Below are 16,642 nucleotides of genomic sequence, written 5' to 3' on the forward strand. Positions count from 1 at the left end.
CCAGCATGCATCGCGGCAGAAGCATGACCCCTGCCAGGAATTACAAATGGTCGGCTTCAGAAGATGGCGCATGTTGTTCGGCCCGTGGCCAGAGGACCAATGCCCCGTGGGTAAGGTAATGTAATGGTGTACCCCCATCTCCCCCCCCCCCCCCCCCCGCCATAGCTATATAGGGGAGATGCGTGCCACATGATGGGGCAGTATACAATACTGGGGAAAAAACACAGACAACGGGAGCCCAAATGGTGCAGTACGTCACAGGTTGATAAATGTATAGTATAGGTGTTCGACAATTGGATACTCACAAAGGTGGGTTGCACAAAGGGGGCAACCGACCACTTCAGACAGGTGGAGTGTCTTAAACCCGACTCCGCTCGGGTATACCAGCAATCCTGGAGGCGGTCGCTCTCTTGAAAAAAATCTCATGCACTCTAAACTCTGCAGTGGTGGAATTCCACCTTGGGTTTGGTGTATGAAACTCCCCTCACTAGAGAGCAATGGGAGTAAGGCAACGAAGAAGGTAAAGAGGCGCCCAATGTGTATATAAAACACTTTAACCCTTTCCACTCATATGTCCCGCATAGCGGGACATCGCGAATGTCCCGTTCCTGTCATATGTCCCGCATAATTTCAGCGGTCTGCGGCGATGCGTATAGCGGCGGATCGGCGGGTAGCGGCGGCGATCGGGCACTGCACGCAGCTAGCAAAGTGCTAGCTGCGTGCAGCAAAAAAAAATTATGCAAATCGGCCCAGCAGGGCCTGAGCGGTAAGCACGGGCTTACCGCCAGGGAGGTTGAGTCAGAGCACCTGATCTGCATTGCTTAAAATAAATTAGTGGCCTCTATATCCAACTCACTTGAGGTCTCCTTTAAAGTGGCCATGAACACTACAATTTGCTGAACGATTGTTTACATTTTTTGTATGAACGATTGGAAATTGTTTGTGACCACTAATGGGAAAATCGCCTAACCAATCCGATCAGATTAATTGCTTAGGAGATTTTTGTCCATTAGTGGTCCCAAACGATAATTTCCGATCGTTCATACAAAGTATAGTTTGTAAACAATCGTTTGGCAAATTGTATCATTAGTGGCCACCCTAATGCCTGCTACACACCATGCAATTTTCCATCAAATTCAAGGTCAAATGGATTATTTATGACAGATCAGATTTGATTTTTGATCGGGTTTTCGATTAATTTTGTATAGAAGTGATCAAAAAATCGATAACAAAAATCGGAGATCAGAGTGGACCTGTCAGAAATTATCGATTCAACTATCAATCTGACAGAAAATTGCATCGTGAGCCAGGCATTAAATACAGAGGAGTTGGGATTGGCAATGAGATGCAAATTAGCTTGAGTTCATACAGCATCATGCACCTGTTAATGCATATTTACATAGCTTGATAACAGACAATTCAAATGCTGCCACTGACCATCAAACTCAGAGGGGACCTTATGTCCGCCCATGATGCCCCCCCCCCCCCCCCCCCCAGCTCCATTCTAGGCAACCCTTAATTTAAAACCAGCATTCGATAACCCTCGGACCTTTAATTGGTGGAAAGCTAACATGATCTTCAATGGCATATGATCTTATGACAGATACAGTATTAAAAAGTATTAAAATCCTTTCAGACACTTCAGGACAAAAAGCCAACCACCCTCTTATAAAATTTTTCGGTGTTTGCAAATAAACTTCATTCAGAAATTTGTGCAGCATGTTGATTCCTGCCACCAGAGTTTACTTTGAAAATGAGTGCCATTGAGACCTTTTAGTCCAAGTGGTGATTATGCTGATACACAACAGTTTGATATCTCCGACAGAGACAATCAAACCAAAATACATTCCCCGCTGGGAAAAAGATCTAAAACTAAATTTAGACCTTTGAAGACCTTCAGAAAATGTGGTTGTTTACACCTAAAAGCTCCTTATGCTTAAACGTGATTGAAATAAACTAGAAAATCCTCCTCAGGTGGCACATCACACTAGAAAAACTGGCCAAATTTAACGCACAACGCTCAGATAAATGCTTTCGAGGGTGTGGGCGTAAAGGAGCCACCCTTCACAACTGGTGAGGATGTCCTAGAGCAAGGAAACTTTGGCACAGACCGTACCAGATGATCTATATGGTGTCAGGATCACTATACGGTATATACTATGTGGTATTAGGGATCCTAAGACACCTGAGGTTGCCCAACCTAAAACTCCCACAACTTGCTTACAATATCAATTGACTTCACCTATCTGGGGTACTCCCTCTCTGAGTTTTGAGTCTGTTGAACATAAACTGGAACATTATGGGGGTTCATTCATTAAGCAGTGCAGCTTAATGAGGAGCACGAGTTAGGTGCACACTACGCGCGGTAGTGCAGCGTAGCATGTACTGCTAACTAACTTGTGCGTCTTCTAAGTAACAGCCACTGAGCCCTGGCTGGTCCGGTGGCTTTAATGGACGTGATCCCTGCACTTTAATTGGCCCATTATGCTGCCTGTTACTTAAGGTACGCAGCTTAATGAATCAACCCCTATATGTTTTATGATAAATTGAAGGTGATCTTAGGCTCAGTGCACACCAAAACCGCTAGCAGATCTGCAAAACGCTAGCGGTTTTGGGAGCAGATTTCAGAGCGATTCTAGGCATGTTTAGAGCAAATTTCTAAATATACCTAGCGGTTTTGGCTGCGCTTTGTGTAGCAGATTAAAGACAAAGACAAAGACAAACACTTATATAGCGCTTTTCTCCTGGCGGACTCAAAGCGCCAGAGCTGCAGCCACTAGGACGCGCTCTATAGGCAGTAGCAGTGTTAGGGAGACTTGCCTAAGGTCTCCTACTGAATAGGTGCTGGCTTACTGAACAGGCAGAGCCGAGATTCGAACCCTGGTCTCCCATGTCAGAGGCAGAGCCCTTAACCATTACACTGTCCAGCCACAAATTATTACTGTAAAAGATGTACTGAACAGCTTCTGTAACAAAAACACCTGGCAAACCGCTCTGAAGTAGTGTTTTTCAGCAGGAGGCACGTTTGCAGTTTGCTAAAATCCTCAAACCACCGGTGTGCACCATCTCATTGAGAAACATTAACTGAGCGGTTTGACAGGCGGATGCGGCCAGCGGATCGCATGAAAAACCGCTCGGTGTGCACTGGGCCTGAGATGACAAACGAACCATGGTTGAAAAGCGCTGGTCCCCACTGTATGGAAATTACTATCATATGCTCTCTGCACCCTCACTAGCATAAGAACCTTTCAGAAATGCTTCCTCACCTCATTAAATTCTGACAGACTACAAACATAATCTGTTTGATATTTACCCCCAAACTGAGATCCCCTACTCACATTCCACACTTAATGGTTGGCTGGCGCTGAGGCCTAGGGCAGAGGACTTTCCACCCAATTGATTTTTCCGCTCGATACTGTGCTCGATTCTCTCCCTCTCGTTTTTCTTCTCTTTTTTCATTCACTTCTATGAGGAATTGAGACAAAAAACGATTGTGAGGCATATTGGACATGTCGGATATTATCTATCGAATCCATCTATCGAGAAGAAAAACGTATGGTGTATTCCCAGCATAATGAAGTCTGTTGGCGGTCTATTCTGCTACTCGCCCCACCTTTTACCCCAAAAGACAATCATTCCACAGATACTAGTTCCCACTACGCACACACTACGGACACTCTAGAAGAAGTGATTAATAATGTCATTATCTATTAATCAACTGTTAATCAGCGGGATTCTGTGATATCATTATTTGTTTATGAATGAGCTAACAAACCAATGTGCGATTCCCTACTGTGACCGTTTGTAGAGAACAGACCTTTTTTTTTTGTCTGTTCCCTGCTCAATGCTAAGTGGAGAGTGAATGGCTGCTGTTATATACACTTAAAGACTCTGAAGCCTCCCAAAAAAAATAAATCAAGTTTTTTTTTTTACTTTAAAAACCTCTTTGAGGGCCCTTTTACACTTGTTGATCGCAAAACACTAGCGTTTTTGCTAGCGTTTTGCTCTGGCGGTTTTTGGCGATTAATGCCCAAAAAAATCACCATTCACACCTGGCGGTTTTTTTTTTTTTTTTTTTTAGCGATCGTGTTTTGTGCTTCTATAGCACTGAAACGCGATCGCCGGGAAATCGCCTGAAAATGGTGCAGGCTACGCGTTTGCATTTAACGTTTTTGGGCGATTTGCGGCGATTAACGCAAATCACCCAAATAAGAACGGGCCCATTGACTTTTATCAACCGTTTTAGCGGTTTGCTGAAATTTCCGGCAAAATGCTCAAGTGTGAATGGGCCCTAACATAATTGCCCCACCTAAAACGCCGCATCCCTGCGGCTGAAAACTCAATCACCACTAACTCCCGGGGCAAAAATCCCTGATTTTCCTGGTCATGGATTTTGCTGCCGTGGGAGGCAGAGCTTTGACCTGTCACTCTGCCTCCATGCGCGTCAATCTGCGCTGTTTTCCGTCTCTCCCTGCCCCTCTCAGTGAAAGAAGACTGAGAATGGTGGGAAGAGGTGGAGATCCGCACAGATGGACACGAGTAGAGGCAGAGCTACAGCTCAAAGCTCTGCCTCTACACGGAAGGAGCCCCGAAATCAGCCCCAGGGAGTTTGGGGTGATCGAGTTTTCAGCCGCGAGGATGCGGCGTTTCAGGTGGGGCAATTATGTTAAAGAAGTTTTTAAAGTAAAAAACTGATTTTTTTTTTTTTTTGGAGACTTCAGAGTCCCTTTAAATTTGCGGTCATAGCCACTCATTGTATTAAAAGTGTACATAAAAAACACCGAAAAAAATTATACATCCCTGGGGGCTTCTTTCAGCCCCCTTCAGGCTTATACTTCCCTCGCCATCCTCCTCTGCAGCCTGGATCCTTCCTTAGCCAGCCTGGTAATTTCGCAAGTAATGAGCGCAATAGGACATGCGCGGCCGGGCCATACATGCACAGTACGCCCTGACTTGCAAAGTTACTGGGCCGCCTAGCAGAGGATCCAGGTGGCGGAGGAGGGCGGCGAGGGACTGATCAGCCTGAAGGGGGCTGGAGGGAAGCCCCAGGTTTGTGTAAACTTTATTTTTTTTTTTTTTTTTTCAGGACTTTAATCATTTTCAGGTATTAAATCAGCAAAGCACTTCAAACTGAGCATATTGGAATAATACAATGCATAGCAGTGCTCGTTGAAAGAAAGTACAAATGTAGGCTTGGCATACTTTTTAGGATCTTTTTGTTTTTAAATATCATGCTCCAGAAGTATGTCAGATGTAAACTTCCAACATCCGTTTACACAAGCCTTTAGTCTGCCTGAATAACACACTTTTTCTTAAAGGAGGCAGATAATGCTGCCGTCTGATATATCTGCCCGGGGCTTCTTCTAGCCCCTTGCAGCCATGTCCAGCATCGCATCTCTGCTCAGTCACCGACCCAGGGTCCTCGGCGGTGCAGACGCCGACCTCCTCTAGTGCGCCTGCACCGCTGTCAAGCAAGCCCACGTTGTCTGTGTACTGCGCAGGCGCAGTAGTTCTGCACCTGTGCAGTACACCTCAGATGTGGTGATGGATTTTAGCTTGTCATGTACGTGATTCAATAAAGCAAATTCGATTCTACCAACATCGTGCGGAATCCACCTTCTATATTACACCTCAGACAACGTGGGCTTGATTGACAGCGGTGCAGGCGCAGTACATGATGACCTCGAGATCTGCCTCTGCACCGGCGGGGACCCCAGGTCGGCAGCTGTGAGCGGAGATGCTCACATGGAAACCCATGTTGTTCGTTTTTTGTTTACGGAACAGTTAGGCGCCTTTTTTCCTCTTCAAATTCTGATACACTTTTACGGTCTAATGCTACGTACACACATGCGACAACGATCGTTCGTTGTCAACGACGAACGATCTTTTAATTGATGAAAGAACGACCGAAGTAAAGTTAGTTGTAAACGATCATATCGTTAGAACGAACGTTACACCACGTAAAAGCACTTAATGCGCCTGCGCATAAAATTGTAAAGTTCCTTGGAGAAAAAGAGAAATGCGCATGTCCAGCCTGGTACGAACGATCGTTTCCAACGATATACCACTTTTGCTAACGATCGTCGGTGGTAAAAATCCGCCAAGACAGAACTTTGTTTTGTAGCGATTTGCCTCGTTCGTCGTTTGCCTTAATAGTCGTTGGTTCGTTTTTTGTAACGATCGTCGTTGGTAAAGATCGGGGAACGATCGTTACAAACGACTATAGTCGCATGTGTGTACGCACCTTTAGGCCTCTTGCACACTGCAAGCAAATCAGATTCAGATTCAGATTTTTAATCTGTTTTTACATCCGATTCCGATTCAGATTTTTAATCTTAACTGCATGCTGCGTTTTTTGATCCGTTTTTCTGTTGAATGTATTCAAGGAAAATCGGAAACGGAATCGGAATCGGAAACGGAATCGGAATCGGAAAACGGATTTGCAGTGTGCAGGGAGCCTTACACAGATCCTACCTCTGTTTTGGACGTGTCAGCTGCAAGGGGCTGGAGGAAGCCCCGGGTAAGTATATCAGAGGGCAGCAATTTTACCTGATGACTCCTTTAAAGAGAATCTGAAGTCAAATCAGTTAAAAAAAAAACATATACATAGTGCAAAACTGCCGCTATCCTGCGGCAAAACGAGGGGTCTTTACCCCCCAAAGCCCCCTGCAAAATCCACGACTTTCTTGGTCGTGGATTTTGCTGCTCATGGAGGCAGAGCTATGAGCTGCAGCTCTGCCTCCATGCGCGTCAATCGCCGCATGGATATCTGCCTCTCCCCTTCCCCTCTCTGTGAAGGCAGATTGAGAGGGGCGGGGGAGAGGCGGCGATCAGCGGGGATTGACGCGCTGAGAGGCAGAGCTACAGGGCTAAGCTCTGCCACTTCAGGAAGCGCTCCCCCGAGATTTAAAGAGGGGATTTGGGGGGTAAAGGTTTGGGGGTTGTTTTGCTGCGGGATAGCGGTGGTTTAGCACTAGGTAAGGTGCTTTACAGTAATAACATGCTTTTAGAGTCACTTCAGAGTCTCTTTAAGAAAAGGGAAGCCTCTGGATCCTATAAAGGCTTCCCAGGAATTCTTCCAGCGCCCACTACGGATGTGAGCATGGCCAAACTCGTCTCAGCGAGCAAACTACTGCTACTCCGGTGCGCCCATACTCATCCAGGTGCATCAAGGGTGCACTTGTGCCAAAAGAGGAGTGTGGCTCCAGATTTCCCTGAGGATCCTGGGCAACGGTGGACATGTAGAGGACAGAGTGAGAAACCTCTGGCGCATCCGGAGGCTTTTCTCCTTAAGTAAATATTTTTCACCTGAGGTTCGCCTCGGATTTGCTTTAACCACCCTGGCGTTTTATCAACATCGCCAGGGTGGCAGCGCAGCACAATTTTTTTTTTTTTTTTAAATGATGTAGCTAGCCAAGCGCTAGCTACATGATTCCTCCCTCCCTGCGGCTTCCCTCCCTACCCTTCGATCGCCGCCGGCGCATTAGCCCGTCCGGAAATCCCGTTCTGAACGGCATTTCCTTTAGGGCTTCCCCGTCGCCATGTCGATGATCGTGATGACATCGTGACGTCATCCGGAGTCCCGATCCACCCCGCAGCGCTGCCTGGCACTGATTGGCTAGGCTGCGCACGGGGTATGCGTGGGGGCTCCTTTCGCGTCGGGTAGCCTCAGATCGGCGGTGAGCGGCAGCAATCGAATCCCCCACACAGCTAGCAAAGTGCTAACTGCGTAATTTAAAAAAAAAAATTTGCAAAATCGGCCCAGCGGGGCCTGAGCAGCGCCCTCCGGCGGTAATGGACGAGCTGAGCTCGTCCATACCACTAAGGAGGTTAAAGAAGAGCTTTGCACTGCAGAAATGTAGTATTGAGTTATGTGCATAAAGAACTAGTCTGTTTCTTTTTAGCGGGATCCCTTTTGATATTGCTTTTGGATTGGGTGCAGTTCCATGGATCTGAGGTGGACAGTATGCTTCAAGATGTTCTTCAGAGTGAAAATCCCCCACAGCACAACAAGTTCTGGGATGTGGTCTGTATTCCTTTTTTTTTTTTTTTTTTTTTTTTAACATTTATCCTACCACTACTGTTTATAGCATTTGCCTTCCCTTAGGCAGTGTTAGTTTGAGCTTTGGCCTTTGAAAGCGTTTAGTACATTTGTACCTGTTGCTGCAATTTACAGGTGGGGAAAGGACAGAGTCAGTAGGTACATAGTGAACAGTGGCATAATGACATTTTAATCTCTGAAAGGAGTAAGGTACAGGAAGAAATGAGGTTTGAGGTACTAGAGGAATGTGAATGAATTGCAATAACTTCCTACATACAAAGCAGTGCTAGGTATTAGCCAAGCCTCTCTGTGGATACAGAGGGGCTTGGCTAATAATTAGACTGCTTTGTATGTACTCCACCCCATTGCCTGATGAAGCAGGGTCGCTCCTGTGAAACGCGTTGCCCTGATACCTGGAGTATGTGACAAAATTCTTTGTTGATATATCATCTGCATTTTTGTCTCTGCTTGGAGGAGGTAAGTCAACCTCCTCTACTTTTTTAAAAATTTTAGCTAGTTTTTATTCTTTTGGCGCCTCTGTTTACACGTTACAGGTAAATGGAAAGAACATTGAACATGTGTTATAACCGTTATAAGGATAATCCCTGTCACCCAGATAGCCAGGATTAGATGCCTCCCGTATAGATTATCAGGAATGGGTGCCTCAGTATAGGTAGCCAGGTGGAGGGGGGGATGCAGCGGCAGAGGGAACATCCAATACTCCGCTGTGATCCATGCGCGGCATCTACACACTTCTTCCTGTGTTGCGTTCCAGCTCACAGTAACAGCGCCCCCTAGGGGGCGCTGTTACTGTGAGATGGACCGCAAGTAGAGGAAGAAGTAAGTAGATGCAGTGTGTGGATCGCGGCAAATCGATTATTTGTTCCTGCTGGTTGGTGCCGCTGCACCCCCCCCCCCCCCTCCTCTACCTGGCTACCTATACTGAGGCACCCATTCCTGATCATCTATACGGAGGCATCTAATCCTGGCTATCTATACCGAAGCAGTTATCCCTTGCTATTTATACTGAGGCAACCTATCCATAGCTATGTTTTTTTTTTTCTCACGTAAATTTTTATTAATCAAAAAGAGAAGTCAGCATAATACTAACATTCCAAAAATGATTCACGAAACATCGTATAACAAAGACATCTGAAAGATAGTAACAGTATTAAACTATTAAACTTAAAAGCAGGTGTTCAGCAATACACGCGAGAACCAAAATTTCTGAAATGATCTGTATAGTTAAAGCACATATTTAGAGTTGGAACATGTTTCTGTATGCTAATGCATGCAGGATAATTCACCTCCCGTGCCAAGGAGGAAATAAGAAGAAAGATGGAGAGGTGGAAGAGAAAAGGAAAGGGAGGGATATAGGAGAAAAAGACCCATACAAAATATACTCTCAAGGAAGTAAGATGGATTTGTATTCCTGCAAACATTGGAACTCTGACTACACTGACCAGGGGATAGAATATTGATCATTTTTGTCTTGGTTAAGTAGGATTGACCTTTCCATCGATTCTACGAAATCTACTCGTTTATTCCATGTTTTAGTTGAGGGTGGAGAGACAGACTTCCAATTTGCAGGAATCAAAGACCTAGCCGCATTGATCATGTGGAATGCCAAGGATTCTTTTGTATGTTTTTTTAGAGGTTCTGAAGTAACATGAAGGCGAAAAGTCCCAGGTGTGAAGTCAATCTTGTCACTCAAGATTTTTTCCATAAGATAGTGAATTTGTCTCCAAAAGGGAACCATCAACGGGCATGACCAGAGAATATGTATTAGTGTACCTTCATGTAATCCCCATCTCCAACAGAGATTAGAGACAGAATGAAAGCTTTTGTGAAGTAGTGAGGGGGTTCTATACCATCTTGTGGTGATCTTGTAACCAAGTCCCTGAGTATTGACCACTTATGATTTATTGTAAAGATTTTTTTCCATTGATCCTCATTCAGCTCCCTTCCAAGATCTGCCTCCCATTGAGTTTGAAATTTTAGTTTAGTTTAATCTGTGTTGCCCAAAAGCATCTGATACAGGAGTGAGATTAAATGACCAGGTTTAGATTTAGCAAGACTGAGGTTTTCAAAAAACGTTGTGCCATTGTGTTAGGGTAATATCGTTGCGGAGAGTGGACATGCATAAGAAAGATTTGACAGCTCCATGGGATATAAACTCGTAAACTCCTGGGGGTATTGCCTGAGGGTCAAGTTTGTAAAAAGGGGATATTAGCTGGGGGGGAATCAGGATTATCCACAAGAGATGTCAGTCTCCCTGGGGAAGGATGCCAAACCCACCGATGCCAAGCCTTTATGTAATGCCTTAATAGAAGCCAATGGTTGCCCCAAGCTATCATTTCTTTTTTTCGAGTTTACCACCCACCCCAGTGTACATGAGCCCATCCCAACTGAGGCTTGCTCTACCAGTACCCATGCCTTAGGGTTTTCATTGTTAGCCCATTCGACTACTCTGCAAAGTTGTGAGGCTAGGTGGTACTTATGAAGATCAAGGAGAGCCATTCCTCCTTCATCTTTTGGGAGGTTTAAAGTCTGCCTCTTTATTTTGGGGGGCTTGTGTCCCCAAATAAATTTAAGATGTTTCTGCATTTCCCTTGTAAAGGTTGGAGGTAGAGTAATGGGGGAGGCATTGGCTAACATATAAAAATCGAGGCAGAAGATTCATGTTAACTGAGGCCATACGCCCAAACCACAAAAGGCTTTTTTGTAGTCCCCCTCTGGCTAAATCTGTTTTCAATTCTTTACCTATAATGGCAATGTTTAAGAGAAATAGATCCTTTAGATTGTTGTTTATATTAATACCCAGGTATTTAAGGGATTCTTTGGCCCAAACAAAGGAGAAAGCAGATCTGCAGTGGTTAACCATGGGCTCATCGTGGGACACGTTAAGGGCGTTTGATTTATTAAAGTTGATTTTAAGGTTGGAAATGGATCCAAATTCTTTAAACCTGTTAATAAGATTGGGTAATGAGGTCATTAGGTTTTGAAGGTAAAATAACAGGTCGTCTGCGAATGCTGAAACCACATGATATGAAGAACCTATCTGAATTACTATAATTGATGTGCCTTTTCATATTGCATTGAGAAAAGGCTCCAATGTAAGTATATAGATGAAGGGGGGGAGAGGAGAACCCTGTCTTGTCCCATTGCTAATAGAAGAGCATTAGATAGTAGACCGTTCGCTTTGACCCGTGCGGACGGATTCGAGTATAAAAATTCAATCCAATGTCTAATGGATGTTCCTAGGCCCAAGTTCGACAGGGTGGCGTGCATATAATCCCACACCACCCTGTCGAAGGCTTTTTCCATGTCTGTGGAATATAGAAATTATTTAATGCTTCGTCTTTTAGCATGTGCTATCACCCCCACAGTTCTCATTACGTTGTCTTTGGCTTCCCTACCGGGGACAAATCCGGCTTGATCAATACCTATGTGATTAGGGATCAAGGGCAAGAGTCTATTAGCGAGTATTTTTCCCAACAGCTTTATGTCCACATTAAGAGAAATTGGCCTATAGCTAGAGCAGAGTTTGGCATCCTTCCCAGGTTTGGGTATAACAGAGATATGTGCCTCTAAGAGTTGCGGCGAGGGAATGGTTGACGGCGAGATTTTATTGAATGCGGAAACAAAAACTGGAGCCAGTAAAGACTTAAAGGTCTTATACAGTGGTTTGCAAAAGTATTCGGCCCCCTTGAAGTTTTCCACATTTTGCCATGCTAGCAGCATAGAGGGTGATATAGCAGCTGGGAACGCGGAGAATCAGCCGCGTTCCCAGCCTGTCAGCGGCTGTCGCCGAACCCGGAAGTAGCCGCCAGCGGGGACAGGACGATCGGAGCGGGGCTGCGAGGGCACCATCCAGCTTCGGGGGGCTGAGGGATGCCCCGGGTGAGTAAAACTCATTTTTTATTTTTGCCTTAAGTATTCCTTTAACTACTTCCCGACCGCCGTATAGACAAATGGCGGCCGGGAAGTGGACGCCGCAAGGACCGCCGTATTGCCAAAATGCGGAGGTCCTTGTATGGGCATGGGCGGAGCGATCGCGTCATCTGTGACGCGATCCTCCGCTTGGGAGTCGGAAGCCCGGCATTTTGCCTCTGCTCGCCGGCCACTTAGCAGTGCCGGCGAGCGGAGGGATCTCGGGGATCCGCCAATCAGAAAGTATAAGGCACTTTGTTAGGTAAACAAAGTGCCTTATACATGCTTCCTCCTCGCCTCGTGGTCTCATTGTTGCAGAGACCACCAGCGAGGAGGAAGCCATTACAGGTATACACTGCACATTGCTTTTTTTTTACCCACAGCCCCCCTGATCTCCCACCCCAGGCCTCATACCCCCCCTGATCACCCCAGCAGACCCCTGCCCAGCACCCTTGCACCCCTATAAAACCCCCACCCTCCCACCTGCCACTAACTAGCGACACTGTCCCTTAGTTTAGGTCCCTAACTGCCTCCTAGTCACCCCTGATCCCCCCCCCCTACCTTTAGATCACCCCCAGACCCCATCCCAGACTACCCCCCTGTATACTGTATACATCTGTATACAGCTACCTTACCCTCTGATCCCCCTCTGATCACCTGTCTATCACCTGTCCATCACCCCTCAGCACCCCCACTCATAAGAGCAGACCCTAACTGCCCCGCGGGGGTAACCGATCACCTGCCCAGGCCCTCGATTGCCCTCATACCCCCCTCCTGATTACATCCCCTGCTCTTTGTTTACATCTGTCCTCCCCAGCGATCACTAACTGATCTGCGATCAGTAACTCCCTGTGTCTGCCTCTCATCAGATCAAGACTCAGTCTGCCCCGTGCTCCTGATCAACCCCCCACCCCCTCAAATCGCCCTTAGACCCCCCCCCCCCCTAATCACCGTCCAAGTGCATTGTATTCGATTGTGCTGCGCTTGTATTCGATTGTGCTGCGCTTGTATTCGATTGTCCCGTGATCTGCTTCGATTGTCCCGTGATTGTTTGATTGCCTCTGAGACCCCACTTCCCACCAACCCCAATACCTCTCAAATACTCCCTTTTGCTAGGTAGGTGCTCTTTTTTTCTGGGTAGTCTTGGAGGAAAACCCCATAAATTTAGCAATCCACAATGGCAAGAAGGGGGCTTTCCGATGACGAGGTATACAGGTACATGGACCAGTCGGATGAGTTCTTTTGGGAAGAATCATCCCTCGAATCTTCCGGGTCCGAATTTGAACCTGTAGAAAGCAGTGGTTCCCTGACCGAAAGTGATGACGAGGCTATGGTCCCGGCTAGAGCCAGGCGTACCAGACCCCAAGTCGTTAGACCGCAGGTGGCGCAGGATCCGCCTCAAGGGCAGCAGGGTGGTGCTAGCGCTGTTGATAGTTTTCTTGGTGAGGCAGGCACCAGCAGCGCAGCATCTCCTGGACTTGGTACCAGTACTTCTGTAGACCCTGGCGAAGTGGTGAGCGTCAGCATGGAAGTTGAAACGGGTACGGTGGCAAGTGCAGTAGTACCCCCGTCGCAGCCACCAAGAAGAAGACGGGCCCGTAATACCCATAGACTCCCAGAGGTGCTGGCACAACCAGATTGGCAATCCTCTGATTCCGCCGCACCCGTAGTGCCCCCTTTCACTGCCCAGTCTGGAGTCCAGGTGGCGACAGCTCATCTAGGAACGGCCCTAGACTTTTTGCAGCTGTTCATCACCCAGGTTCTCTTGGACTTAATTGTGGTTGAGACCAACCGTAAAGCCACACAATTCATCACCGAGCACCCGGAGAGCATGTATGCCCAGCCTTTCGGGTGGAAACCAGTCCAAGTATCCGACATTAAAATCTTTTTGGCCCTTATCCTTCACTTGGGACCAATGAAACTAAATGTATTGCGGTCGTATTGGTCTACGAACCCAGTACATCATGTTCCCTTGTACCCTGCTGCCATGTCCAGGACACGATTTGAGTCCATCCTGCGCTTCCTGCACTTCAACGACGACAAAACCTGTCATGAAAAGGGCCACCCTGCTTATGACCGGCTCCACAAAATTCGGCCCCTCATAGACCACCTGTCATCAACATTTGCAGATGCTTATAAAACCTGAACAGCACATCTGCGTAGACGAGTCCCTCTTACGCTTTACCGGGCGCCTTGGCATCAAACAGTACATCCCAAGCAAGCGCGCCCGGTATGGGGTGAAACTGTATAAGCTCTGTGAAAGGGCCACAGGCTATACATGTCGTTTTAGGGTCTATGAGGGAAAAGACTCAAAATTGGAGCCGGTCGGATGCCCTGACTACCTGGGGAGCAGTGGAAAGGTTGTGTGGGACTTGGTGTCACCCTTGTTCCAGAAGGGGTACCATCTTTTTGTGGACAATTATTACACAAGTGTGGCCCTCTTTCAGCACTTAAAGTTAGAAGGAATCCGATGCTGTGGCACTGCGCGGCCTAGTTGCCAGGGCTTCCCCCAACGGCTCGTTACCACCAGACTTGGAACGGGGGCAGAGGGCCGCCTTGCATACTGAAGACCTGCTCGCGGTGAAACGGAGGGACAAGAGGGACGTTTACTTTCTGTCCACCATTCACACAGACACGACAGTCCAAATTCAACGGGCAACTAAGGTCATTGAAAAGCCCCTTGTCGTCCACGAATATAATGTCAACATGGGAGGGGTGGACTTCAATGACCAGAGGTTAGCGCCCTATTTAATTACCCGGAAAACAAGACGCTGGTATAAGAAAGTGTCTTTTTATCTGATTCAATTGGCAGTTTACAACAGCTTTGTTCTCTACAGTAAGGCTGGGAGAACTGGATCTTTCCTCCAATTTCAGGAACAGATCATTCTGGACATCCTGTATCCAGGAGGTGCCAGGCCCCCCCCCCCCCCCCACAGATGCAACTAGCCGACTGCATGGTAGGCATTACGCCTATCAGATTCCGTGTGCCACAGGTCAACGCATCCGAAGAAAACGTTGTCGTGTCTGCAGCAGGATTGGAAGAAGGAATGACACCAGTTTTTATTGTCCCCGCTGTCCTGACCAGCCTGGCCTATGCGTAGGGCAGTGTTTTGAGAGGTACCACGAGCAGGTACACTATTAGAACCTAGGGAACTCCAGACACAGGAGTAGGCACACACTCAGTGGTCTTTTGCACATTGTCGCAGGGAGAGGAGAGGTAAGCTTGAAAACCAAACGGGTAAGCATAAAAGTCGAAAGAAGGATCGGTTTCCATGCTTGATATTGCTGATCTGTCCTGGGTTGGCGATATAAGACGGCATGTTTGAATTTCCCTTGAGTGTGGACACTCAATTTGGGCCTATGATGATGCTTTAATGCCACACAGAGTCATCTCTATTGGCAGGCATATTGCTGTATCCTACAGGCATAATGCTGTATACTAAAGTTCTGAGGCCCAGTCACATAAGTTGGTGGCTCACCCTGAGTGCGGGGTGGCACGGGGTGTCTCTCTCTCCTGAGGTTATCACTGCCATTGATGTGGAGGAAGATCTGCCATTGATGTGGAGCAAGGTATGTTTGCCGTTCATTTTTCCTTTCAGCCCAGAGTGCATTACTTGTATACCCAATATAAGGAGTATAGCAGAAACTCCTAATACTGGCCATACATGTAATGATTGCAGAGACCCTAAAATGCCAGGACAGACTCCACAAATGACCCCATTTTGGAAAGAGGACACCCTAAAGTATTATGTGAGGTGCACGGTGAGTTCATAAAAGATTTTAGTTTTTGTCACAAGTTAGCAGAATTTTTTTTTTATTTTTTTTTTTAACAAAGTGTCATTTTCCGTTTACTTGTGACAAAAAATAAAATTTTCAATGACCTCACCATTACCCTCATGGAATACCTTGTTGTGTATTCTTTCCAAAATGGGGTCATTTGTGGGGTTTGTTAAAGAGACTCCGTAACAAAAATTGCATCCTGTTTTTTATCATCCTACAAGTTCCAAAAGCTATTCTAATGTGTTCTGGCTTACTGCAGCACGTTCTACTATCACCATCTCTGTAATAAATCAACTTATCTCTCTCTTGTCAGACTTGTCAGCCAGTGTCTGGAAGGCTGCCAAGTTCTTCAGTGTTGTGGTTCTGTGATGCATCTCCCCCCTCCAGACCCCTCTCTGCACACTGCCTGTGTGTTATTTAGATTATGGCAGGTTCTCTCTGCTCTATTATCTTTTACAAGCTGGATAAATCCTCCTCTGAGCTGGCTGGGCTTTCACATACTGAGGAATTACATACAGGAAGAGCTGCACTCTGCAGGAAGAAAAAGCCTGACACTTCAGTGGAAGATAGCTGCAGGGGGAAAGAAACACACAAATGATCTCTTGAGATTAAAAAGGAAGGCTGTATACAGCCTGCTTGTGTATGGATGTATTTTCTATCCACCTACTTCCTGTTTTGGTGGCCATTTTGTTTGTTTATAAACAAACTTTTTAAACCTGTTTTTAACCACTTTTAATGCGGCGAGGAGCGGCGAAATTGTGACAGAGGGTAATAGATGTCCCCTAACGCACTGGTATGTTTACTTTTGTGCGATTTTAACAATACAGATTCTCTTTAACTGTCCTGGCAAGTGGGCGGGGTGCTAAATTGTGAGCACCCCTGTAAAGC

The 16,642-nt window shown here is 46.5% G+C and overlaps 1 protein-coding gene across 1 annotated transcript in view; it reads left to right on the forward strand.

Annotated features, from left to right (window-relative positions):
* The window catches only part of NUP85 (nucleoporin 85), a 203,380-nt gene that overhangs the window by 79,696 nt on the left and 107,042 nt on the right, over positions 1-16,642 (forward strand). Inside the window, exon 7 of the mRNA XM_068261938.1 lies at positions 7,905-8,026. Within this exon, the coding sequence (XP_068118039.1) occupies positions 7,905-8,026 (122 nt within the window). The remainder of the gene's footprint in view (positions 1-7,904; positions 8,027-16,642) is intronic.

Source organism: Hyperolius riggenbachi, chromosome 12, assembly GCF_040937935.1.
Source record: "Hyperolius riggenbachi isolate aHypRig1 chromosome 12, aHypRig1.pri, whole genome shotgun sequence".
Lineage (NCBI taxonomy): Eukaryota > Metazoa > Chordata > Amphibia > Anura > Hyperoliidae > Hyperolius > Hyperolius riggenbachi.